Genomic DNA, 23,404 nt, shown 5'->3' with positions numbered 1-23,404 from the left:
AGAATAGAGGGTGTCTCGCTGGCAAAACAGGGCTCATTGATTTTCCTTGGCGTGTCTCGGCACGGGGGCGGATGAGCCGAGACTCGACGACGGCAGCATGTTTCACCCGATGTGCATGCGAATCCGTACCTAAGTTAACTGCAGAACCGGTACACCTACGGCGAGCCAGCAACCATGGTGTCGACCTCGGCCCCTGCCCACGGAGAGAGAGCGCGGCGGTGATGGGGGCGGGTAATCGATGCCGGTTAGGGAATGGCCACAGTGGCTTGCCTTGACGATGCGGGGGCGCCGACCTCTCTCTCCACTCTCTCCGCCCTTTTTTCCACATGGCCGCCGCCGTTGCGCTTGCGACCCATGCACCGGCCAAAGCAAGACGGACAGACAGCCTTTGTGGGCAGACGCACCACGACAAGCAGACAGGCAGCTCTCCCTCTGATCTCTCGGTGGCGCGCCTCTCCTTCATCGGTCCAGCATACCCGCCGGCGCCGGCCCCTTGTCCAAGTTGTACCGTCTCATCCTGCCCTCGTCGCCCGCCTGCCCACAAGAGAGGCTTCCCTCGTCTCGTCTCGTCTCACCGCTCGAGGACCAATGGTGCAGCCGAGGTTGACGTTTGCCGGTGGCCCATGCACTCACCCTGAACCTGGCCCACGGGAATCATTGCTTGGTCGCATGGCTCGGGAGAGAATGAATCGACTATAGCTTCAGAGCTCCAACTTGAGAGAGACAGAAAAGTGTGTGCCAAGCAAGCAGCAGAAGACTTTTTCCATCTGCGACCCCGCTGACACCAACCACGACTTTCGCTCGATCCAAGCCCATCCCATACAGCCTCGGCGCCGGGGGGAGCCCTTTGCATCATGCCCTCGCGAGGGCCTCCGTCTCCCGAAGCGCAACAACAGGGCATCAAGCGTCAACGCCACTCCGACTCGGACCGAGGCTCGCCTCGAAACGGCCTGGCCAGCCCGACGGCCGATGCGCCGCCAAAGCCCGGCCAGGGCAGCAACTTTCGCAACGTGAGCGCCTGCAACCGCTGTCGCCTGCGCAAGAACCGCTGCGACCAGCAGCTGCCCAGCTGCGCGAGCTGCGCAAAGGCCGGCGTCGCCTGCGTCGGCTACGACCCCATCACCAAGAAGGAAATCCCGAGGAGGTACGAGTCTCTGCGCCCTGCTGTCCCGCGCCCTGCTGTCCCGCGCCCTGTTGATCTTGTCCAGCTATGTCTTTTACCTCGAGACCCGCGTGGAGCAGCTCGAGAGGCTTCTCCTCTCCAACAACATCTCGTTCCCGCCCGCCAAGAATCTAGAGCCGTGCTCCCGGCCCTCTCCCGTCGGCGCCGCAACACCTCTTCCCGGCGCCAATGACGGCTTCCCCGACCAGTCACGGCCGGGGGATGGCGCTGACCGCGACGCAGCAAGGCCGCGCAACCGGGCATCCGAGTCGCTCAAGGCCAAGAAGACGGCACAAAGCTCGGCCATGCTTAGCATCGCCAGTCCCTCCCGACCGAGGTCCCTGGCCTCGGCCTCGGGCGTGTCGTTTGCCAGAGTCGTCTATGCCGCCGTCCAGTACTCCGTGTCTGATCAGGCCGGCACAGGCGAGCGATCCGGCCATCGCAATCCTGGCGGAAGCGGCACCTCGATGCGTGACTCCTTTTTCGGCCTGCATACCAAACCCACCATCCAGCCGGCCCCTTTCCCCGACAAGGACGTCGGGCTAAGGCTCGTCACTCTCTACTTCGAACACGCCAACCCCCAGATCCCTATCCTCCATCGAGGCCAATTTATGCACGTCTTTGAGCACGCCTACGACAACCCGGGCAAGGACCTGGCGGCTCGAGAGCTGTACCTGCTCAACATGGTCTTTGCCATAGGCTGCGGCGTCATTGTGGGCGAGCCCGTCAAGACCGAGGCATCGGAAAAGATGCCCATGCACCAGACCAGGAAGCAGCGCCGGCCCGAGGAGTACCACGCGAGCGCCATTGTGCACCTCGAGTCGTGCCTGAGCTTCAGCGGCGGAGGGCTCGAGGTGCTGCAGGCCGTGCTGCTGCTCGCCAACTTTGCCCTGCTGCGCCCCGTGCCGCCCGGCCTTTGGTGAGAGCACTCCTGCGCGTGCAGACTCCCGAGGAGATGAAAGCGCCCCCCTGACTGTTGATATAGGTACATTACCGGAGTGGCGGTACGGCTTGCGGTGGACCTCGGGCTTCACCACGAGGACGGGGGCGACGTTGAGGGGCCTGCCCAGGTCCGGTCGTCGGGGCCTGACGTGGCCAGGGGCGGTGCTCAGGAGCGCGGGCGGCGGCTATGGACCCGCGACATGCGCCGGCGGCTCTGGTGGTGCACGTACTCGTTCGACAGGCTCGTGAGCACCTGCGTCGGTAGGCCCTTTGGCGTCAGCGACCAGGTCATCACGACGGAGCTGCCCTCGCTGCTCGAAGACGACTTCATCACTCCAACCGGCTTCCTCGAGGAGCCCGAGGGCAACGGGCTGCGGCCCAGCTACAAGCACGTGGCGCACCACTACTTTCGCCTGCGCATGCTGCAGTCGGAGATGCTCCAGGTGCTGCAGTACAACCAAGCGCAGATGGCGCGGGCCGCCGCCAGCAGCAGCAGCAGCAGCAGCGACGACAGGCAGGGCGCGCGGTATCGTCCCGAGATGCACGCGCGGCTCTCGTCGCCCTATCTCGCGTGCTTTGACTCGTTCCGGACGTGGCGCATCGACATCGACCGGCGGCTCTACGAGTGGAAGGCGGCGGCGCCGACGCGGCTGGAGACGGGCGTGGCCTTTTCGACCGAGTTCCTCGAGCTCAACTACTGGCAGGCCATCATCATGCTGTACCGGCAGAGCCTGAGCGTGCCCGTCATGTTCGAGGGCGAGTACAACACGTCGGACGAGGTCAACAGCCCCGCCGCCTACACGGTCGAGCTGCGCGAGGACGAGGATCGCATCTACCTCAAGGTGGCCGAGGCCGGGCAGAAGATTCTGCGCATCTACCGCCAGCTGCACCTCAGCGGCCTCGTGAGCTACACCTACCTGTCCACGCACCACCTCCTCATGGCGGGTATCTCTTACCTGTACGCCATCTGGCATTCCCCCGTCGTGCGCAGTCGCTTGGTACGTGACTCGTTCCCCTTTGGTCGAGCTGCCCTTCCTTGTCTCCTTGTCCTTTTCGTGTCTTGATGCATGCGAGAGAAGCCGTGTTGACCGTCAACAGTCCATGGACGAGGTCGACTTCACCGTCCTGGCCGCAAAGTCGGTCTTCACCGACATGATCGACAAGTGCCCGCCCGCGGAAACGTGCCGCGACGCCTTTGACAGGACGGCAAAGGCGACCATCAAAATGGCCAGCTCGAGCGGCGGCTTCGGCCCTCGGCCGGGCAGCCACCACGCGCACCGGCACATGAGCTGGGCGCCCGGGCCTGGCGTCGCGTCGTCGACGGCGTTGCAACAGCAGCAGTTGACGCGCCACGGGCACAGCAAGTCGGCGGATCAGGGGTCGGCGTTTCACCTTGACATGCCCATGCCGGACAAGCTGTCGTCGCCGAGCCAGTCAGCCGCCACAGGGGAAGGGCAGACGCCGCCTCTGCGCAGGGCCAAGACGTTTGACGCGGACACGCACATGGCCCCGGCTTGCCCGCACGGCGCGCCGCGTCCCGCCGAGAACGCCATGAGCCACGAGGGGGCGCGGCCGCCGTCCTCCTCGCCCATCGATCCGCTGCTGGCCCCGTCGCCGCCGTTGTCCATGTCTCGGCGGGCGGACCTTGAGCAACCGGCGAGCACCTTTATGGGCCAGCAGCAGCAACAGCAGCAGCAGCCGTTTGGCGTGGCGCAGGGCTCGGCGGGCGACTACCCGGACTCGCAGACGCTCGAGTTTCTGCAGACACTGGGCGGCGACGGCATGCACGGGCTGGACCAGGCGCAGTTGGACCTGGGCTTCGGCATCAACTGGGAAGGGACGTACAATGACTACGGCGAGGGCCAGCAGATGAATCCCTTCGACACCTTCTTCTTTGGCGGTGGCCAGCAGAGCGGCGGCGGCAACGGCGGCAGCGTCGGCCGCGGGCGCGCAAGCTCGCATGGGTCGAGCGGCGGCGGCATCAGCATGTGAAGCAGAGGGTTCTCGAGGCAAAGGGGGGGGCCACGAGGAAGACGAGTAAAGAGGATGAATTCGAGTAATAGAGAAGCCCAGTCTTGTCGGTCGGAGCGGCGAAGCCGACGAAAGAAACCTGTCGTGGACAGCGTGTACAGTATACCCCTGGAAGAGGAGAGGACAGCGCAGCAAGGCGGCGGCGGGCGCTCAATATTTTTCGCGAGGCAATGCAGGGAGAGGGACAGGTCTGGGAGAGCTGACGAGTGGAAAGGGCATGTTTTGGCTGGAAATGGACCGGGACAGCAGCGTGCATCATCAAGCGTCTCCTCATCCTGTAGTCTCGCCAAGCCCCTGCCGGCGTTCCACGTACCGCACCGCCAACTCTGTTGCCTCCCCCATCAGAGGAAACAGGCGCGCGGAATGCGTCTAAGTGGTCCACGGGGCATCCACGCCCATGTCGGCGCCGCTGCCTGTGCCCTCCAACGCCAAGCGCGCTTCTCTCGACGCTTCATTACAAAGGATAAAGAGGAAAAGGCGCAAAGGAAAGGGGAGTGTCGGGAGAGGGGCGTGGCGCCAAGGCCAGAAATTGCCTGACAGAGAGAGCTTGCTGGAGATAATCTGATTTCAAGACAGGGGACACAGAATTCCTGAAGAGAGAGGGGGTACGCCGGTCAATGTCCCCTCCCGTGGTCCGGGCTATACCGCCTGCTCCCCTCTCTCCTGACATGACGCAACGGCGCATCGCCGCCGGCGAAGCGATCAGGCTCAATGTCGCGATAGGCGCCGCGCCGCGCCTCCTCGTCGCTGCGGCGGCTCCGGCCGCTGTGCCTGCGGCTCTTCCTGCGAGGCGGGGGCGGGCTGTGCTCCTCGATGACCACCACCTCGTCGTCGCCGTCGTCCACGACGACGCCCGGCGGGGGCGGCGGGGGCGGCATGCGGGGAGCCGAGGCAGCAGTCTTCGGGGCGGGCGGCGGGGGCGGGCGCGACGCGGCGGCGTGGTCGACGACGAAGTGCTCGCGGGTGCGCACCTCGACCGTCTCGGACGCGCGGCGGGCGGAGCGGCGGCGGCTGCTGCGGCGACGATGATGCTTGTGGTGGGGGTCCGGGGCGGCGAGGCGGGAGCGGGAGCGGGAACGGAGGCTGAAGACGCTTGCCGGGGCGGCGTGGACGACGGACCCGGACTCGGTGGTGCCGCGGCGGGCGGGGCCGAAGCCGAGGGCCGCGTAGACGAGCAGCACGAGCAGCAGGAAGCCGGCGACGGAGCCGAGGACGATGGCGACGACGGTGCCGGGCGGCGGGGAGTCGTAGAGCGAGCCGTAGGTGGCGGGGATGATGCTCTCCGAGGAGGCGGGTGGGAGGGGGTTTTGGCGGGCGGCAAGAGGGACGACGGCCGTCTCGGCGTGGGTGGCGTCTGGGGTTGGTTGCTGCTGCTGCTGCTGTTGAAGGCGGAATGTTCGTGGCGGCGGCGGCGGCGGTGATGGGGATGGAGGGTCGGGGGCCGCGCGCACACCGGCAGGGTCGAGCTTCGGCGCGAGGGCGGGCATCCTGTCCCGGCGGAGAAAGGGGGACGGTATGGGTCTTGAGCGGTATAGTAAAGACGCGCGCGAGAGAGAGAGAGAGAGAGAGGGGGAGAGGGTAGATGTATATCGTCGTCGCGTTTCTCGGTCGCACGAAAACCTCCCCCGGGGGAGCCAAGGCCCGCGCGTCAGCGGTCTTCAACGGTCCATTCTGCAGGGCCTTGGGTGCGTGCGTGCGTGAGAGTGTGTGGGTTCCGCGTCGGCCGGGCAGGCAGAGTGAGAGACCGTCGTTCTCGCCCGTCGTCCCCGGTGGGCGGCGGCTGTTGTTTTATGGTGTTGGTTGGTGGAGAGGAGGCGCTCAGCGGGAGGCGGCGGGAAGAGGCGGGAGGACTATCTGGGGGACTATCTAATCTCCAGTAAGATGTCGATTGTACCTCTCTAGTCGTACTTTGCACACTGATAAGCAAGCATGTGCACTCACTACCTACAAAGGACTGCCTTGGTTAAAACTGAGGAAGTCCATGCATGTAATTCAACCGTCATCTTGGCAGCTGCCGTTTATTATGGTCGTCGCTAGGCGGGGTCCGCTGTAAAGAGTTAGGGCCGGGCCTAGACGCACGCTAACTCTGCGGGTCAAAGTCAGCCATTGTTGGCCCGCCAGCCCAGCCAGACAATAAAGCGCCGCTATTTACACTGTATATCTACTGTACGGCCGCCGTCTGTAGCGCCGTCGGACACGGTGTGTTGCGCAGTACGCGGCCCCGCCTCGGGCCGAGACACGGAACGCGACAGGTCACGTGGAGATCCGGCGAGTGGGGCCGGGGCCATCGCCGAGGTCACCGTCGTCGGCGGTCCGTCCCCGAGGCGCCTTTCGCCCCGCGCCACCCACGCTTTTACACCCACACGCGGTGTGCCAACTCTTTACAATCGCTCATATTCAGCGCCATTATTCGTACATCAAAGCTATCTAGGCTCACTTTTATAACGACAGTTGGCCTCTTGTTGCTTTGCATCCCACATCATACCTAGTCCATGAAATCCCGTTTCGCCCTCGCCAACTCGCCGAAAACAACTCAATACTCGCCAAAGCGACGATACGGACAAGTCGTCGTTGGTCATGAACCCTGTCCACCCCGCGACTTGGACTTCCCACGGGACCGTCCGTAATCCCCCTTGAAGCCCGTCACCACAATCAACTCCCCCGTTGCGTCGCTCGTCACAAACAGTCTCTCGCCGCTCCTCCCCATCGCCAGCCCCACTGGCCGGAAGCATCCAGAGGGGCACACGGACTCGTCGGCGTTCCAAATGACCTTCTCCTCGGCCTCACGGCTGTTTCTCTCGTGCACGGGGAAGCCGTCGGAAAAGGACACGCGGCTGACGCGGTATCCCGCTGCCGGTTGCCGATTCCTACATTCACGTCAGCCCCTTGCCGTGCGAGAGACATGTGCCTCGGGGTCCACACTCACCAGCTGCCATGAAAAGAAATGTACGCCGCCGAGCCGTCGTCCTGAAACTTAATGTCCAGCGGCGCAAGGTGTGACTCAAACGTGATGCGCGGCGCCACCGTCTCCCGTTGGCACCAGTCGTCGGTCCAGTTCTTGGGCATGTGGTCGCCCACCATCGGCTTGCCCGTCTCGGCGCCGCCCGGATAACGGCCCACGTTGGAGCTGTCGTACATGGTCACGCACACCGGGTAGCCAAAGTTCTTGCCGTACACGTCGCTGTACGTGTCATCGGGCCGTCCGTGAAAGTTGAGCTCCTCGCCCGGGTTAGACTGGTGGATGTCCTTGCCCCTGCGCTTCATGTCGTCGAGCGAGTTTTCAACCGACCACTGCGCACGCATCGCGCCTCGTCAGCCCAACCTTCTCTCTACCGGAGCGCAGCGTACTGGTGAGGACAGGCCGGGGGCTTACAATGTTGCCCGTCGAGGGATCCTGAGTGACGCCCACGCTATTGCGGAGTCCCCACCCGAGGACTGCCCCACTCGAGTACTGCACTGGGTAGTCGGCGTTGAGGAGCTCGTCGAGCTTAAAGACGCGGATCTGGCTGCGCGCCGAATCCATGTCCGTCGTGCCCTTGTCGACGTTGCCGTCGGAGCCGCGCGAGACGAGAAGGAGGTCGGGGTTGAGTTCTGGAATCAGAAGCGTGCGCGTGGCGTGTCCGCCCTGCCTCATGCCCGTGATGACGTGTCTTCTCTGGCCGACCTTGCCCTCGACGGCGTCGTACTTCCAAGCATAAACATCCGAGAACGACGACGCAAAGAGCGTCCGGCCGTCTTTGGAGAGAGCGATGGCATGGTTGAGCTTGAGCTGATATGAGTGGTCAGCTGTGGACTTGACGGCAGTGTTCACACGCGCAGGCTTCTCGACAAGATGGAGCCGACGGACACGCACCTTGGAGTCGGGAACGAGCTGTGATTTCGACTTGAAACAGACATGGGCCCCATGGCCATCATCGAGCACCACCCTCGTCACCCCCTTGCCGCCGCCACCGCGCTCGACCAGGAGCAAATTGCCCTCCGTGTCTACAACGAGGCCGCGCGGGTCTGACAGGCCATCCAGCAGCACCTTGTACTCGACGCCCGGCGCCGTCACCAGCTTGGCCGCGGGCTTTTCGTACTGGCAGTACGTCGAGGCCGTCACCACCGACAGCGCCGCGGCCAGCGTCGCGAGCAGGGCCAACCTTCTTGGGGGCGCCATGGGGACGGATCCGATGGTGATCCGATGGATGGGAGGCCTTTCGGCATGCGCGCCAAGAGAGAACGAGTTCAGAATGGCCTTTTCCGTTTGGTTCGCTCGAGACTTCCCCGGGCGACACCATGGTACCTGATATGTCGATTATTTATTCCCCGACGGGTGGCGTCCTCGATCCAGCCTGCCTTGGCACGGCCTCGTCGACGCAGGCTTTGAGTCGCTTGAGGCAGGTATCATTCCAACGCGGGCGCCGATCGTCTGCGGACAGCCATCGATCGCCCCCTCCCTGCTTGTTGTCTTGCGTTCCGCATCTCGCGCTCGCAGCCAGGGATTCCCCTCACAGTGTGCCGATTCGTGCCGGTCAAACAACGGTGGTTCGCGCTCTCTATTGTCGGCCGAGTCGCGCGATGTGACGACGCCGAGGAAAGCATGGGCGGTCAGGCGCGGCAGCCAACCAATCCACGGCCATATATTGTCCCGCCAATTAAACCAAGCCGACGTCCGTCGCAGCGCTACGGCAATTTATACGGAGAGGCTCGCCGAGCCTTTCCAACACTGTCGAAGCCGGCTTCCACGGGATGATGCAACGTGCCTAATCAATGCAAAGGCCTTGTTTCGCCTGACACATGCCACTGGAATGGCCATTTAGTCATCGACTTGCAGCCGCTGGCAATGTGTCTCAATCTTTTTGCCGCGCACTCGATATCTACATGGTATCCGTGCCTATTTGTCCGCCCATTTCAAACAGCTCTTGCGACGCTGCCGCAAGCCGGTGCAAAGTAAAGTCATCGAGACAAGTCCCTAGTCTAAACGATTCGACTAGTCGTCTCGGGGTATCGCGCAAACAGAAGCCACCCATCGCCTCACAGGGGTTGCTGCTCCCTCACCATACATCAGCAAAAGCCAAGGAGAAACGGTGCCACCCCCCATCGCCATACGAGGCGGAGACCTCCTCTAAGGCTAAGCCTCGGCGAGGCCCTTGTCTAAGCCCGCGGTATGATACAATCCAAGGACATGCGGATGGAGATGGTGCATCTTCAAGAGACGCCGCAACGAGGCTCTCGGTGTCAAAGGGAGACGACAAACGAAGGATGGAGCCTCCTCGTAAGCAGACCAACGCCCCAATGGAAAAAGGTGGCAAAGGCGCCGAGAAAATTCGAGAGTGTGCGTCAAGTATCATGCTCTGAGCGCGAGGTTTTGCGGAATAGGCGGCAACGCGCGTGTTGGCGGCGGTGCGGGCGGCGGCCCTTCCGTCAGCTGTGGCATGCTCCTACGGTTGAGCAGCGCCTTCTCCGTCATCTGCACCTTGAGATACGGGCTGCTGGCGTGAGGATGGATGCGCCCTGTCGGGGAGCTGGACAGTGTCCCCCGACCCGGCGCAACAGACCGCCGGTTGCGGGCCTCGTGTGCGACATGTGACTCGTCGTCTACCCCCTCGAGCCCTGTGCTGTGAGGCGATCCGTATGATCGGCTCTGCGGGGTGCTGGGGTCCAGGAAGGAAGATTGGTACCTGTCCATGTCGTGGTCCCGCGGTGTCAGCGGCGGCGACCGGAGCCCGCCCACTGGCTCCTGGCGTCGTCTCGGGGGCACAGAACGGCCCGTCCTTGTCGCCGAGCCGTTCTGTGTCCAATTCGCGCCGACGCTACCCGCCCTTTCTCTGCCGCGAGAGGCCGAACGAAGTCGCTGGTGGCTGATGTACTTGGTAGGGGACGGTAACTGGTTGCCTCTGTACGCCGTCACCGGTCGTTGATGACCGGCTTCCCGCAGTGGCGGCTGGTCCATCACAATGGACAGCGTACGAGTAGCTCGCAAGGCTGGCGGAGGCTTTCCCCTTGCGAGCCGAGAAGGCTCGAGGGAGGGCGAGCTTTCAGCCTCAACCGGGGAAGCCCTGGTATGCGAAAACCGCCGGTTTGATGAGTGCGGGACGCTGAAATTGGGAGTTGGGTGTAGTCCAAGGGGGGAAACGGCCCCGTCGCTGCGAAGGATCAACCCGGCAGCCGAAGGAGACCGAATTTCCGCCTGGTCCTGCTGGCCGGGGTCGATGAATGGTGCCGCGACTTGTACCGACTGCCGTCGAATGGAGATGTCGGAGGCGTTGGGCCTCGGCTTCACCACCACGTCGGCAGCTTCGCCGGGTCGGGCATGCATCTCGTCCGCCGGAGGAGTAAGGTGCTCTCGCGTGGGCGACGCCTCGGGAGAGGGGCCAGCAGAGGTGACCATGGTCCGCTGGCCAGACGAGCCGAGGGACAGGCGATTGGAGTGCTCACGCAGATTGTCCAATTGGCGCTCGTCCTGGGAGAGGCCGCTATTGGATGTAGAATCATCGTCGACGGCGTCCGGGCCGATTATCTGGTTCGGGCCGTCGCCGCTATTGGCCCCTCGTAGGCGCGGCGCCGTCGCATGATTGATGCCATGGTGGTTGGGGCCGGGGCTGCGGAGGCGTGGCAGTGATTTCGCCATCAGAGCGCGCTTGCTGTGCCGTTCCGGGAAGGGCTGAGAGCTCTCCATCGTCTTGGGCCTGCCCGTCTCCGACAGATTCTTCTTGCCGCCCAGCCTCTCAATCTCGCCCCGCAGCGCCGTTATCCAAGTTTCCATGACTTCGGCGCTTTCGAATACCATGAGTAAGTTTGACGTGTTGCGCCTATCTATCCGAAAGGGCAGCTTGGAGAACAAGGAGCGAGACTCCGGCGCCGGAGTGCCGTCAGCTTCGGCGGTTGAAGAAACACGCACGACCCAGTGCCGGCCAGGGATCGCGTCCGTCGCAAAGGCGGCAGACGAAGGGCCCAGACGCAGGATCTTCTCGGGCATGCGGTCGAAGTGGCCGTCTCCAGCATATTGCAAGAGATAACCCGAGGTGACGAGGACGAAAATCTTGGTTGTCCATTCCAGACTCTCGGCCGATGCCGACGCCAGGCGGCGGTGCTTCTTCTTGTCCTTGTCCTTTTCGCCGCGACTGCCGAGCCCATTGGCTTGAGCAGAGACTGCAGCCTCTTCGGCCAAGCCCATGCCCTGCCTCTTTTCGTTGAGGCGCAAAATGGCATCGGCCGAGATTGTTGCCGCTGGCAAAATGACATGACGAACAGCCTGGGGAAATGCCTTGAACAACGGCGGCATCGACCAGTTGGCGGTCTTGAGCTGCCTGAACGGCTTCGAAGTCGGGACGTGAGGGCCGGGCGGGGGCAACGCCGGGGAGGCAGGCGTATGATCCCAAGGGGCGAGCGGAGGAAGAAGGGCGTCGGACTGGTGCGCCTGCGGCCATTGTCCCAATTCGGCAATGGACGCGCGAATGCGAGTCGATCTCGGGCCATGGGCTGTGCGCGGGACGGGATCTAGCTCCTTTGCGGGCTTGGAGCGACCGAAAATGCTCTTCAGGCCGAGTCTCGACTCCCGACGGTTGAGCTTACTATGGCGGGACGCGGGCCGCCGGTCATCATGAGCGGCCGGGTCAGTGTCGAGAGCCGGATCGGTGGCAGGTACGAAGTGTCGGTTCGAAGGGACGTCAGGGACATCGTCATGGGCCATGTTGTAATGATGGCCTCTTCTCGCCGCAGAGTCAGGAGGCGGGAGGTGTGCGGTTCCGACTGAGCTCAAGTGAGGCGGCCGGGGGAGCCCGGGCGAGCCATGCGAGGCGGGGTGAGGCCGTCGATTTAGCAGGCGATGAGCCTAGGCGGGGCGACGAAAGCAAGACAGAGGAGCAAGTGACGTTCCGTTCCGGGGCTGCAAGGTGACACAGCGAGGCGTCTGGAATGTGAGAGTCGACGTGATCGGGCTCGGGCGCGAATGAACGTTTGGTCGGGCTGGGCTGGACGACGGGGTAGTTCGAGGCTGTGTTAGGACGTGGCGAGGAAGTAATGGTCAAGAGAGCGAGTCCGGTGCCGGACGGAGAGGCAGGCGGGCCAGAGAAGGAGAAGGGAACAAAGGGAAGGCAGAGGAGGAGGCGGAGGAGCAGGCGGAGGAGCAGGCGGAGGAGCAGGCGGAGGAGTGTAGTAGCGGCCGGGGCATATGTAATGCAGTCGGTGGCATTATGGACAGATGATATAATCCCTTCGGCACTTGGGTGGGCGACTTGTTGATGGCCAGGGAACAAGAGATTATCGAGTTGGAGGGACGAGGTCCCGGTCGGGGGGTGTCAACCATGCCTTCCATTTGGCAGGGCAGGTACAGTGGGTGGCGGTACCGGCCGGGGGCGCAGGCTAGGGCTAATGCATTGTGTTTTGCGGAAAAAGTAACCCGGGCGACAGGTACAGGCGTGTGCCTTACATTAGCCCGGCTTGGAAGACTCGGGACAAGGCCTCATGCGCCTCGCGGCTCCCTGCCTGTGCAGCAGTAGCCCAGTGATGCGGGCAGGGATGCAGGGGCCTCTGCCGGGGGCAGGCGAACGGCTGCCCGCCTGGCCAGTGCGCGACGGGCAGTGAGGCGTGGAAGACAGTGGGCAACTTGTTTGCTGTCGACGAGTCATCTGTGTACATATCGGAGAGGTACCTACCGTCCCTATGGGCGGGTACATCGTACCTCCGTACTTCGTACCCAGGTAAGGCACGGATATCTGTCTGTACAGTATGACTGTATCGACGGCCGAACACCTCGATCAAGCAACTCCTGTCATTCGTGTCCACAGTACAGTGAGCGCCCCTCCTCCCCCCTCCCCGGCATGTCTTCCGTCCCGTCAGCTGCGCCGCGAATGCGCGCCCAAAAGGGAGTCGGCGGATGCTTACATATGTCTTGTCTTGTCGCGAGCAGCCTACCAAGTATGCATGTACATGCAGTATGTTGTATATCAGTTATTGACATGTTTCTCGCGCATGGGGCCAATGTTTTTTCCGCCTCCACCCTCTTCATCAATGCGCCAAGCAACAAGGCCTTTGTGGTCTCGATGCTCCATGATTCGTGCCCCCCGCATCCCGGAAGCAGATGCTCAAGGCACCCAAGGTACTGAGTATCTGGCGGTAAAGTGTCCAAGACCTTGATGCCCCCGTCTCTGTGTGCAGACCAAGGTAGACAGTACCTGCCATCCGGTATCCGGTACGGGGAACTCTCCCCGGAGGCCGTGTGCATTGCGGAGGCGCCACGCGTTGCGTACGCGCATCATGGCGGATCATGTGATGTGTGGGAGAGCTGGAGCCTGCTAGACTCGATGGCGCCAGGCTTTTGCCCTCTGCAGAGCTCCAGGCCTCGGCATGACAACGCTGCAAGTCGCATGCTTGGGTCCTCCAATCACCACCACCGTTTCCAGGTTTCCAGGCCTGTCTTCTCTCCTTGCCAGCGGTCAAGCCTTGTCTTTGCAGTGAGACGGGCGCACCGGCGTTGCCGGCGCTCCGGACCCCCCCCTGCCGCCTCACCAGGACCCCGGCCGCCCCCGGTCGTCGGTCCAGCCAAGTACGGGGTACATCCCTATTTATTACGGTATTTATGCACCTCTTTGTTCTCCCCGTCTCTCACAAGCATCGCCTCGTTTTCTTTCCCACCAACCGGGTGGATACGGCCCTGCTAGTGCCATCTCGAGAGGCAAGACGCCTGGCTCTTCTCCCCCATCGGCCCACCATGCTCGTACCCAAGGGACCCCTCGCGTACGACATCAGGTTCTCACGCCACGCGCATCTCGCCGGGGGCTGCCGCCGCGCGTGGTCGGGTGGGTAAGAAGACAGGAGTTGCGTCTCCACCCCGTCGCGAGCAACGGCTGGGTTGGCTGTCGAACACAACCAACTGCCTCCTTTCGTACAGTTCTTCATTCGTAGGCTACAGCGCTGGAGCCCCCTCATGGCGGAATGCGGTCAGACCTCAGTGGCTCTCCCCGAAGGTCCGGCCGCGGACACAACGCGGCGGGACCGGCCGACAAAGGGGAACGAGGGAGCGGGCCAGCTGATTACCCTGTCTCAGGGCACGATACGACGTCTGGAAGCATTGATGATTGCAATGTTTTTTTCTTCCTGCTTGGTCACTGCCTGCCGCTTTGACGTACATGGCATTTTGTTGGCCTTATGGCAACGCCGCTGTCTCCGCTGTCTCGCCTCAAGGAATACCTACAGTACACGTCGTTCCTGGACGTCAACGGACGGGCCGGCCGTTGCAGAGGAGACTGCAACTGCAACACAGCGTGGAGCACGGCTGGTTGGCTCAGGGTTAAATGCACCGTGCCAGACATCCGCAGCGTCTGCGCGCGCCTTGACAATGTTGGCCGTGGCACCTTCACCTTGCAGGCAGCACAGTCTCCCTCGTTCCTGCATGAGCAACTCCCGACGCGATTCGACAGGGGAAAGGGGCACGGCTGCGACGTGATGTGATGTGATGTGATGCGGTTGTAGCCGTCCCGTATTTTCGTGCATGGCGCAGATGCATGCACCTGAGCTGGCTTACACTGACATTCTCCGTATTATGACCATGCATCGTCAATCGACATGTCCTTCCTTAGCGACGGGCGGTGGCGCATGTTTGCGGCTTTATTGGGCCGTCGCTCCACGCTTCGTCTCCTGCCCGTCATCTGGACATAGATATGGCCCCCCAACAGACGGTGCTACCCTGGCGCTACCGGGGGGAGAAGGGGGGCACTGGAGCCTACTAGGTGCTCGTCTCTGCGAATGTTGTGTCTGAGATGCTGCAAGGCCACGACGACAGGCTGCAGCCAGTACATGCACAGGACCCCGAGAAAGAATACGTACAGTACACGCATGAAACACTCTGGTGGTGGGTGTTATGTACAGACATGACATCCGCGAGCAAATGACAGCTCAAATGTCTCGCATGGCCCGCGCTGCTCAGTCTTCCTTTCTTGCTGAGATTCAGGAGCTTGACAGGCATGCACTAGAAACGCCCGTGCCTTTTGACGGTGCGTTGGCCAGCAGGGTCTCTCAGTCGGAAACACAGCCACATGTTTCAACCTCCTTTCCTTGCTTTTTTCTTGTTTGAATTTCCGCCGTATTTTAACCTATGAGCAACGATTCGGGATCGACAGACCAGTTCTCCACTGACCCCGTGTCTGAAAGTTGCCGCCAACACAAAGCCTGGGCGTATGAAGAAATTCTCGCCAGAATCTGGCTGCATAAAACCACTCTGAGGGGAATCTCGTTTCTTCTTCGTCAAGATAGTCCCTTCTATTGGAAGTCTGGGAAGGTGCTGGCGATTGAGCTCCGTGTGCGGTGCCTTCCCTTGGGTCCCTGGTTCCTTCCTTACAGGGGAACACGTGATACCTCATGTGACCCTGTTCCCTTACAGTTAAGTTAGTAATGAGTAGCCGCGTGCAAAGGGTAATTAACGTCAGCCACCTAGCTTACAGCATACCCCCCTTCCAGCACCCTTTTCCCACCAAAAGTCGGGTTTTTTATAAATCTATAACTAATTTATTAAAATAGGTAGAAAGACTAAAACTTTATAGCTAAAGAGCTAAGCTATAATAGATTTATAAAGTACTATAAGTTTTTCTTTTTTTCTAATAATAAATAAGTTATATTACTTTTTAGTTTTCCTATAGTAAAAATAAAATACTAAATAAATAGTTTAAAAAAAATTATATAGTACTATTTATCTTTATATAGCTTTTAGTACTTAAAAGTACTTTCTATTTACTATTTTATCTATTAAATAAAAAGATAATAGGATATTCTTAAAATACCTCTTTTTTTAATAAGGAGAAAAGTTTATTGTTAATAACTTAAAAGAAAAAGCTAGTTATAAGTCTTTAACTACTTTATTAGTAGTATATCCTATAAAAGCTTATTTACTACTTAGCCTACTTTATTAGAATTGTTTTTAATATTAATTTAATACTTTTAAAGTATTAAGGCTTACTAGGTAAAGTAGTATAAAGTACTAACAAAATACTTAAGTTAGCTTTAAGCTTTTATATAAGTATAATTAGATATAATATATATAAAAAGTAAATTTTAATACTAACTTAAGCTATTTTACTAATAGTATTCTAGGAGCTACTAGGCATAACTATTTTTCTTATATTTATTATTTAGTGTTTTAAAGCTTGCGTTTTGGTGAGAAAGGGTGCTGGAAGGGGGGTATGCTGTAAGCTAGGTGGCTGACGTTAATAGCGGTTTGCTCCCCGCTTGGGCGACGAGCTCCCTCGCTCGTCACTGTTTGCTCAGAAAGTGGCCCCACCATCGGGAACTCCAGGGCACTCACTGCCTACCGCCGCCGTCCATCTCGTATCAGCAAGCACAAGTAAGTGATCCACTGCCCGTGCAAGGCATAGATTCCTGCCGCGGGCCCTTTTGCTGGCAGCTGCCATGTACAGTACAACAGAGCCACTGCAAGGTACATACAGCATCTACTGTGGACTCGGCGACGGCACAAGTACAGAGCTGGCAGGTGGCGCCTAATAACCCCTCCTCCGTCAACGGCCAGCTTGTCACTCCACCAACGCCCACGTGGATCTCACTGTACCTGCTGTACCTACCACCTTCACTGCCCACCGGCTGCTTGGCTTCAACCTTCCCCACGACGTCGAGCTTTCATCATCCCCATCCAACAACGTCCTCGCTTGGCATCGCCACCATATTTCTCACTCCGACTGCCTTCGGCCACTCGTCACCATGGCAAACAGCCAGGGCTCCCCGCTTCCCCGCGCCGACTCTCCTACCCGCTCTCCCCGCTCTGCATCTGTCTCGCTGCAAGCTGCCGCCACCATGAACGCCGGTCTCCAGCGCGAGCCGTCTCGACGTATGCCGCCCCCTTTCGCTCTTGTCCTCGGCTGACTTTCTCTCCAGAGTCGTCTAGCAGCTCGTTGCCGCGAAACACGTCCTCTCCCCACGCCGGCCGCCGCCGATCGACGGTGCTCATGAACCTGCAACTCAACGACCCTTCGATACCTGCGCCCGGCGAGATGGCCCACGACCAGTCTGGCAATCAGTATTCGAGCCCTCAGCCTCTTTCCGGCTCTCCCTTGATGGCAGATCCTCATCATCATCGCGCACCCAGCTTGGGCGAGCTTCACCAGGAGTTGGAAGCGGAGCAGGAGGCACATGTGGTGCGTCTCAGCCACCCTCTCCCGGCGCACAGCACTCTTCTTGGCTAACACGCCCACCGCAGAATCGTCTGCTGCAAATGATCCGCCAGCAGCAGCTGGAGCTTCAGCGTCTCCAGGCCGGACGTCCTGGTGACGAAAGCGCCGTCCTGGACACTCGAGAGAGGCCCATGTCCGGTGCTTCCCAGCAACAGCCCATGTCGCTTCCTGGCGGCCCTCCCCCCGCAACCATTGGCTCGTACTCCCGCTCGCCTGGCTTCTCGCATCCACGAAGCTCCTTTGACGTGGCGCGCGCCGAACTCCATCGTCGCTCCAGGACCCCAAGCCGCGGCGCATCTCCGAGGCTCCGGGCCACCTCGATCAGTGCCGATAGCGGAGACTGGGTGCTTGGTGGCCGTGACGAAAGCGCATTTTACCAGGCCGAGACTCAGATGCTGGTCCGCGAGAACCAGATGTTGCGGCACCGCATCCGCGATCTCGGTACGTGGGGCTTATGAGTCTGCATGTCATGGTGCTAACGCAGAATACAGAGAAGCAGTTTACCGACCTTTCGGCTTCTTCGACGAGTGCGACGGAACCGACGATACCCTCTCAACTCACTCGATCGTCTACCACGGCGGATGAGGGGGGCGAAGCGGACGCCTCGGAGAAGGAGTCATGAGAGCGAACTGATGAATGCTAGTACGATGGAGACGTCATTCTTTTCCCTCTTTGCGGCTAGTTGTGGAGTTTAGGGAGGCAAGGACAGGAACGAGCAGAACGTCACTCACGAGAACACGCGAAAAATTGCACATGTGGCGTCATGGCCACGAGGGGCAAAATGCTTTACTGGTGGTCATCATCATCCGGCGCGTGGGACTTGGCAGGCGGGACAGATATATGTATGCTACGTCCCGTTGCTGCGCTGGAGTTTGCACCGCAGGCCGCGCATAAGCGCACGTAAAGGCTGGCGAAATCAAAACATAATTGTCGAGTTACGCATGTCTGGTGACTCAGGCAGGAGACGGTGTTGCAAGGCGACGAACCGGCCGGCATCCCGCTCGGCCGATTCAGTGCCGAGACCCGGAGCCGGCCGGGGCGTTTGCTGTACGTCGCTGGTGCGGAGACGGGCGGCTGGCAGCAACGACCTACATGCTTTCACCTCGCTCCATAAGGGCGTCCTGTCCCCGACTCCGATCCCGGCACACCTGGACGAACCTCAAGCCGTCTCTAAGCTTGTAGACACGTGCTCGGATCGCAATGCCCGTGGCCAAAAGACCCGCGATGTCGCTTCTCTCGGTGAGGCGGACATGGCTCTCGCCAGGACGGCATCACCAGTTCAGCTCCACGGCGGCGGCGAGGGCCGACTTCACTCATGCGGTAAGCTTCGGGCCACTTGTCACTCCCTTGCGCCTCCCCCCTCCCCGAACATGCCTTTTGTCAGCTTGAGCTCTTGACCCTCGTGTCTTGTCGTTCGGCACCTGGCCAGAGGCGACGGGACATGGGGAACATTGAGCCTCGTCTAAGACTCTTCTTCCTTGCCTTGGCAAAACCAGGTCATAGGCGGCGGCGTCGTCGGGCTCGCCATCGCGCGCCAGCTCTCCCGGCGACCGGACACGACGACGCTCCTCGTCGAGCGGCACGGGGCCGTGGGCACGGAAACGAGCTCGCGCAACAGCGAGGTGGTGCACGCGGGCATCTACTACGGCGCGCGGAGCCTCAAGGCGCGCCTGTGCGTGCGCGGGCGCCAGCTGCTCTACGGGCTGTGCGAGCGGCACGGCGTCGGGCACGCCCGCGTCGGCAAGTGGATCGTGGCGCAGACCGAGGCCCAGCGCGAGGCGATCGCGCGTATCCACGCCCTGTGCCGCGACGAGCTGGGCGTGCCCACCAGGTGGGTGGAGAGGGCCGAGGTGGCGCGCAGGGGGGAGGGGGTGCGTGCCGAGGCCGGGGCGCTCGAGAGTCCCGAGACGGGCATTGTTGATGCCCATGGGTTGATGGTGTGTCTGCAGGGCCTGTTTGAGGAGGCCGGCGGCGTCGTGGCCCTCAACTCGGCCGTCGAGGGCGTCACGCCCCTCGGGTCCAGTCCGCCCGGCAGCGCGGGCTGGCAGCTCCACGTCCGCGACGCCTCGACGGGCCGCCTCTCCACCGTCACGGCCGAGACGCTGATCAACGCCGCCGGCCTCGGCGCCGTCGCCGTCCACAACATGATCGCGCCGCCGCCGCGGCACCGGACCCTGTACTTCGCCAAGGGCACCTACTTCTCCTACACGTCGTCGCCGCGCCTCCGCGTCTCGCGCCTCATCTACCCGGCCCCGGAGCCCGGCGCCGCCGGCCTCGGCACCCACTTGACCCGAGACCTGGCCGGGTGCGTGCGCTTCGGCCCGGACGTCGAGTGGGTCGACCGGCCCGACGACCTGGCCGCCAGCGCCGACCGCCTCGCCCAGGCCGCCGGCGAGATCAGAAAGTACCTCCCGGCCGTCGACGAGGCGTGTCTGAGCCCGGACTACGCCGGCGTCAGGCCCAAGCTGAGCTACAGGGGCGCCGGGGTCTCCGGCCGCGGCTTCAACGACTTCGTCATCACCAAGGAGGAGGGCTACGAGGGATGGGTCAACTTGCTCGGCATCGAGAGCCCGGGCCTGACCAGCTGCCTCGCCATTGCCGAGAGGGTCGAGCAGCTATTGCATGCTAGCGTCAGCGGCTGATGGGCATCCCGGTCCTGTCCACACGCCATGTCCACCGCCCTGGTCCCCGGCGTCCAGTGTAACTTAGTGCACCTTCTGTGGGAGACGGTGGGCCACGCTGGGATACATCATACGCCAAGGCGAGCCGTGACAAGCATCAAGGCCATAGCGCAAATACGAGAGCGATATTCAGAGACCCCCGTTTCGGTAGCCTCCGCGTTTACAGTAGCGAATGTTGTCCGTACAGCTGTCCTTTCCGCTCCCACCTTACCTGCCCAGGTATCTCATACAAAAAAAAACCATTACAAGCACGCTGTCCCGCGTTGCACGCTCGTCGTGAGTGGCCATCGCGCCGTGACAAAACGACGGGCAGCTGCCGTCCGAGTCGCCCGCTGTTCCTAAAACGCCTCATGTCGATCCTGGACATTCCATCCGAAAGCCCCCAACGCCGTGTCGAAGCTCGCGCTTGAAAAGCCGGCGAGCACATGCTTTTGCTCATTCATTACTTCAACGTTTTCGCCTTTTCCTTTTTTGTCTCGCGTGGCCTAGCTCATGGTGATGCTCGGGCAAAACTTTCTGCTCTGGACGTTGATGTGTAGCTCGTATATGCCGTTTTGAGCCCCGACAAATCTGGGAGAAGCCGTTAGTGCCTCGTGCAAGGGCCCGCAAAAGAAAGTCCGGCGATGCATGGTTTTACACTTACAAGGTGCGGCCGTCGGCAGTCCAGGCCAGCCCGGCCGTGTTGTCCGGCGAGGGAGGAACCTCGAAGACGCCATGATCAGCGGCTAGTGTTCCCCGGATAGCACTCTCCTCCCAGCGGTTCATGGCTTGGTTGACGAGCGGCACAAGGAGCGACGAGTCTTCGTGTTCGGCGTCGCCGGGGGAGCGCTCCCTGGCCTGCAGAATTTCCAAGACATTGAGGTACGACGAGTCTGGCCTCTCGCGCTGGTCCCGCATGGCGGCGACCGTCTCGCCGATCCTATCCATCATCCGCTGGTCCAGCCGGCGGAGTGACTGTCGCTGCTCCCCGGCCTCACGAGCCAGCTGCCGCGCGGTGCGCATGCGGTCAGAGGCACGCTCCCGCTGATCTCGGTAGGGGCCCAGCATGTCCCCCATGGCGCGGCCGACGCTGCTGCTGCGCTCCCTTGGCCGCTGGGAATCACCGTCGTTAGCCGAGGGCCGAAGATTGGCTAGGTACGTCCATGTCGAATCCGACCCCCGGGACCCTTCCTCGGTACCTGTCCCTCTCTGGGACAGGCGCTCTCGGCGCCTCCTGTCACTTTGAATAGCTTCCAAAACTAGAGTCTCGTTGGCACTAAGGGGTTGGTTGAGCGTCTCAAGGCCCTCGCCGTGCCTTCTTCGCGATGCGGCCGAGGGCGGCGACCTGGTGCTTCGCCTCTCGCCGTTGTTGTTCAGTAGCCGAGGATCAATGGTATTGCGATCGAAAATATCTATGTGTTCAAACTCGGCTTCGGCATTGATGTCGACAATCTGGCGAACAACAAAGTTGCTCCGCATGTCGGCAAAGCCAATGTGCCCACGATCCTCAGTCCATGCCAGAATGTCAAACGGGCCCGGGCAGAAGGCCATGTCTCGAATGGCGCCTGGTCCGCTCTCGGGACGCGACGACTTGAAGGTAGTGATGAGCGGCTCGGCACCCGACTCGGAGAGTTGGGTCGTATCGAATATAGAAATAGTGCCGTGCTGCGTTCCGACGGCCAAGTATGCGCCCGAGGGAGAGAAGCAGGCGGCAAAGCTTCCCCGGCTGTCGGACCTATCATTTTTGCGCTGGCTCTTGAGCAGAAACCGCTGCTTCAATTCCCATTGACGCCCGCTGCCTGCATCGCCCGAGGTGGACGACGGGGACTCGGCCGGTCGCTCCATGCGCTCGTGGACGTATAGATAGGGATCGTCAAGGATGGCGACGAGATATCGCCCGTCGGGAGAGATGATGGCGCGATTGACGAAGTCGGGGTACGTGATCACGTCCAAAGGATCCGACTTGTCGTTTTGTTCAAAGTCGCGCAAGCTGACAAGCACCACGGTGCGGTCGTTGTTGGCTAAGACGGCGACTGGTTCGGCGTAAGCTTCTTCAAAGGCCGGAAAGACGGTCGGGGGAAACCAGAGGGTGATGCAGTTGACCCGGTCCTTGGCCAATTTCATGCTCTTCGCTATCAAGCTTTTGTTTGTGCGGCGAGCCTGAGCAAGGAGAGAGAGGAGGGGGTCTTGGCGCGAGCCATCAAGACCGAGATGTCTCCTGGCGTCGGGGCCCAGTTCCAAGTTCATTCCGGGCCCTTGGCTGTCGTCGCTCCCCTCGTCGAGGCGGATGGCGACGAACTCGCCCGTCTCGCTGCCGCAGCAGAGCCAGCCATTCTCGGCGACGAGGCAGCGGGGCGCAAAGGTCAGGAGCTTGATGGTTTCGCATTCGTGGGTGATGGTGTTGAGGCGTTGGACGTGGTTGCTCCCGTTGCCGCCGGGGAAATAGACGAGATGTCGCTTCTCTGCGCTGATGAGGGAGCGCAGCTGCCAGTGTCTGGGCGCGGGGGTCAGCGTCAAGGTCCTCGAAGACTGGCGGGAGCGGACATACTGTGATCGGACGGGAGCCCGGTAATGTTTGCGCGCTTTCTTGGAGACGATGGTGTTGGTCGGATAGGACCTGGGGACAGTCATGATGCCATCAGCATCGGGCCAAGCGGTAGGGGGCGATTTAGAGGGGGAGGCTGTAGAAAGGACGCGAGGGGGAAGGGAGAAACTAACGGGTTGTCGTCATGCGCGGCCATGGTCGTCTGCGGCCGTCGTGGGCCGCTGGCCGCTTGGGGCAGCAGCTCTGCGGAGAAGCCGGGGTTGCCTGGTGCAGCGAAGGCCGATGGGGGCGTATCGTGCGCCGCCCTCGACGCGCTGGGCAGCTGGGCCTGTGTCTTTTGTCGCTCAAGGGGCGTGGTGGCGATGGCCGCATGCGAATGCGGTTTTTGCGGCGAGGAGGGAGCCTGCGGGGGCCGACGAGGGAGGCGTCCACGGGGGAGGGGAAGGGGGGGAAGGGGGAGGGAGAGCTGAGCGATCCAAGACTGGAAGCGAGTTGTCAGTGAGGAGCGCCTGGGCGTGAAGATGAGGCTTGCAAGGCATGTATGGCCGGCCAACTTGGGAAGAAAGATACGACAGCCAAGGTAAGTATGGTATGGGTCTATGGGAAGTGTGGCCCGCCGCAGCGCAGTACTGTGTTGGGGGAAGCAGGCCGGAATGGCGATTTTTTTGGGTACAAAGCACGTAAAGCATGCTGATGGCGCTGGCTGCTCATTGGTGGCGGATGACGTCTGGATGGGCTGCGGAAGGTTGTAGGCGGTACATCGAGGCGAGGTCGCGCGGATCAGCCCAAGAGGCGGCACGACAATCCCCCATGGTGAATTGGACTTGGCTGCCGTCGGTCGGCCAGAGGGGCCAAGCCTGGCATGGCATCTGGGCCGACATGGAATGGAGAACCATACCTCATG

At 61.2% G+C, this 23,404-nt stretch overlaps 7 protein-coding genes across 7 annotated transcripts; 3 read left to right on the top strand and 4 right to left on the bottom strand.

The window, feature by feature from the left end:
• Window positions 1–854: 854 nt before the first annotated feature.
• On the top strand, window positions 855–4,096 carry HRG_03701 (fungal specific transcription factor domain-containing protein; the record flags this gene model as incomplete). Its single annotated transcript, XM_044862172.1, has 5 exons — window positions 855–1,144; window positions 1,209–1,320; window positions 1,372–2,081; window positions 2,148–3,102; window positions 3,203–4,096. The coding sequence occupies 5 exons, from the start codon at window positions 855–857 to the stop codon at window positions 4,094–4,096; spliced, it is 2,961 nt and encodes a 986-aa protein (XP_044723198.1).
• Window positions 4,097–4,749: 653 nt separating this feature from the next.
• HRG_03700 (uncharacterized protein) lies at window positions 4,750–5,622 on the bottom strand (the record flags this gene model as incomplete). The annotated part of the gene is made up of 1 exon (XM_044862171.1): window positions 4,750–5,622. One exon carries the CDS (start codon window positions 5,620–5,622, stop codon window positions 4,750–4,752), a length of 873 nt encoding a protein of 290 aa, XP_044723197.1.
• A 1,088-nt stretch (window positions 5,623–6,710) lies between these two features.
• Window positions 6,711–8,294, bottom strand: HRG_03699 (NHL repeat-containing protein; the record flags this gene model as incomplete). Its single annotated transcript, XM_044862170.1, has 4 exons — window positions 6,711–7,002; window positions 7,062–7,426; window positions 7,509–7,904; window positions 7,989–8,294. 4 exons carry the CDS (start codon window positions 8,292–8,294, stop codon window positions 6,711–6,713), a joined length of 1,359 nt encoding a protein of 452 aa, XP_044723196.1.
• A 1,170-nt stretch (window positions 8,295–9,464) lies between these two features.
• HRG_03698 (peptidase family M20/M25/M40 protein) lies at window positions 9,465–11,803 on the bottom strand (the record flags this gene model as incomplete). The annotated part of the gene is made up of 3 exons (XM_044862169.1): window positions 9,465–9,945; window positions 9,988–11,435; window positions 11,693–11,803. The coding sequence occupies 3 exons, from the start codon at window positions 11,801–11,803 to the stop codon at window positions 9,465–9,467; spliced, it is 2,040 nt and encodes a 679-aa protein (XP_044723195.1).
• A 5,022-nt stretch (window positions 11,804–16,825) lies between these two features.
• Window positions 16,826–17,917, top strand: HRG_03697 (FAD dependent oxidoreductase; the record flags this gene model as incomplete). Its single annotated transcript, XM_044862168.1, has 6 exons — window positions 16,826–16,952; window positions 17,000–17,134; window positions 17,186–17,259; window positions 17,322–17,375; window positions 17,445–17,736; window positions 17,787–17,917. The coding sequence occupies 6 exons, from the start codon at window positions 16,826–16,828 to the stop codon at window positions 17,915–17,917; spliced, it is 813 nt and encodes a 270-aa protein (XP_044723194.1).
• Window positions 17,918–18,519: 602 nt separating this feature from the next.
• Window positions 18,520–19,937, top strand: HRG_03696 (FAD dependent oxidoreductase domain-containing protein; the record flags this gene model as incomplete). Its single annotated transcript, XM_044862167.1, has 2 exons — window positions 18,520–18,615; window positions 18,792–19,937. 2 exons carry the CDS (start codon window positions 18,520–18,522, stop codon window positions 19,935–19,937), a joined length of 1,242 nt encoding a protein of 413 aa, XP_044723193.1.
• A 524-nt stretch (window positions 19,938–20,461) lies between these two features.
• On the bottom strand, window positions 20,462–22,696 carry HRG_03695 (WD domain-containing protein; the record flags this gene model as incomplete). The annotated part of the gene is made up of 4 exons (XM_044862166.1): window positions 20,462–20,546; window positions 20,620–22,449; window positions 22,504–22,572; window positions 22,674–22,696. 4 exons carry the CDS (start codon window positions 22,694–22,696, stop codon window positions 20,462–20,464), a joined length of 2,007 nt encoding a protein of 668 aa, XP_044723192.1.
• Between the last annotated feature and the right edge of the window lie 708 nt (window positions 22,697–23,404).

The sequence above is a fragment of the Hirsutella rhossiliensis genome (assembly GCF_020360975.1).
Source record: "Hirsutella rhossiliensis strain HR02 chromosome Unknown scaffold00003, whole genome shotgun sequence".
Lineage (NCBI taxonomy): Eukaryota > Fungi > Ascomycota > Sordariomycetes > Hypocreales > Ophiocordycipitaceae > Hirsutella > Hirsutella rhossiliensis.
Note: the sequence above shows the minus strand (reverse complement) of the source record. Positions and strands in the feature narration are given on the sequence as shown.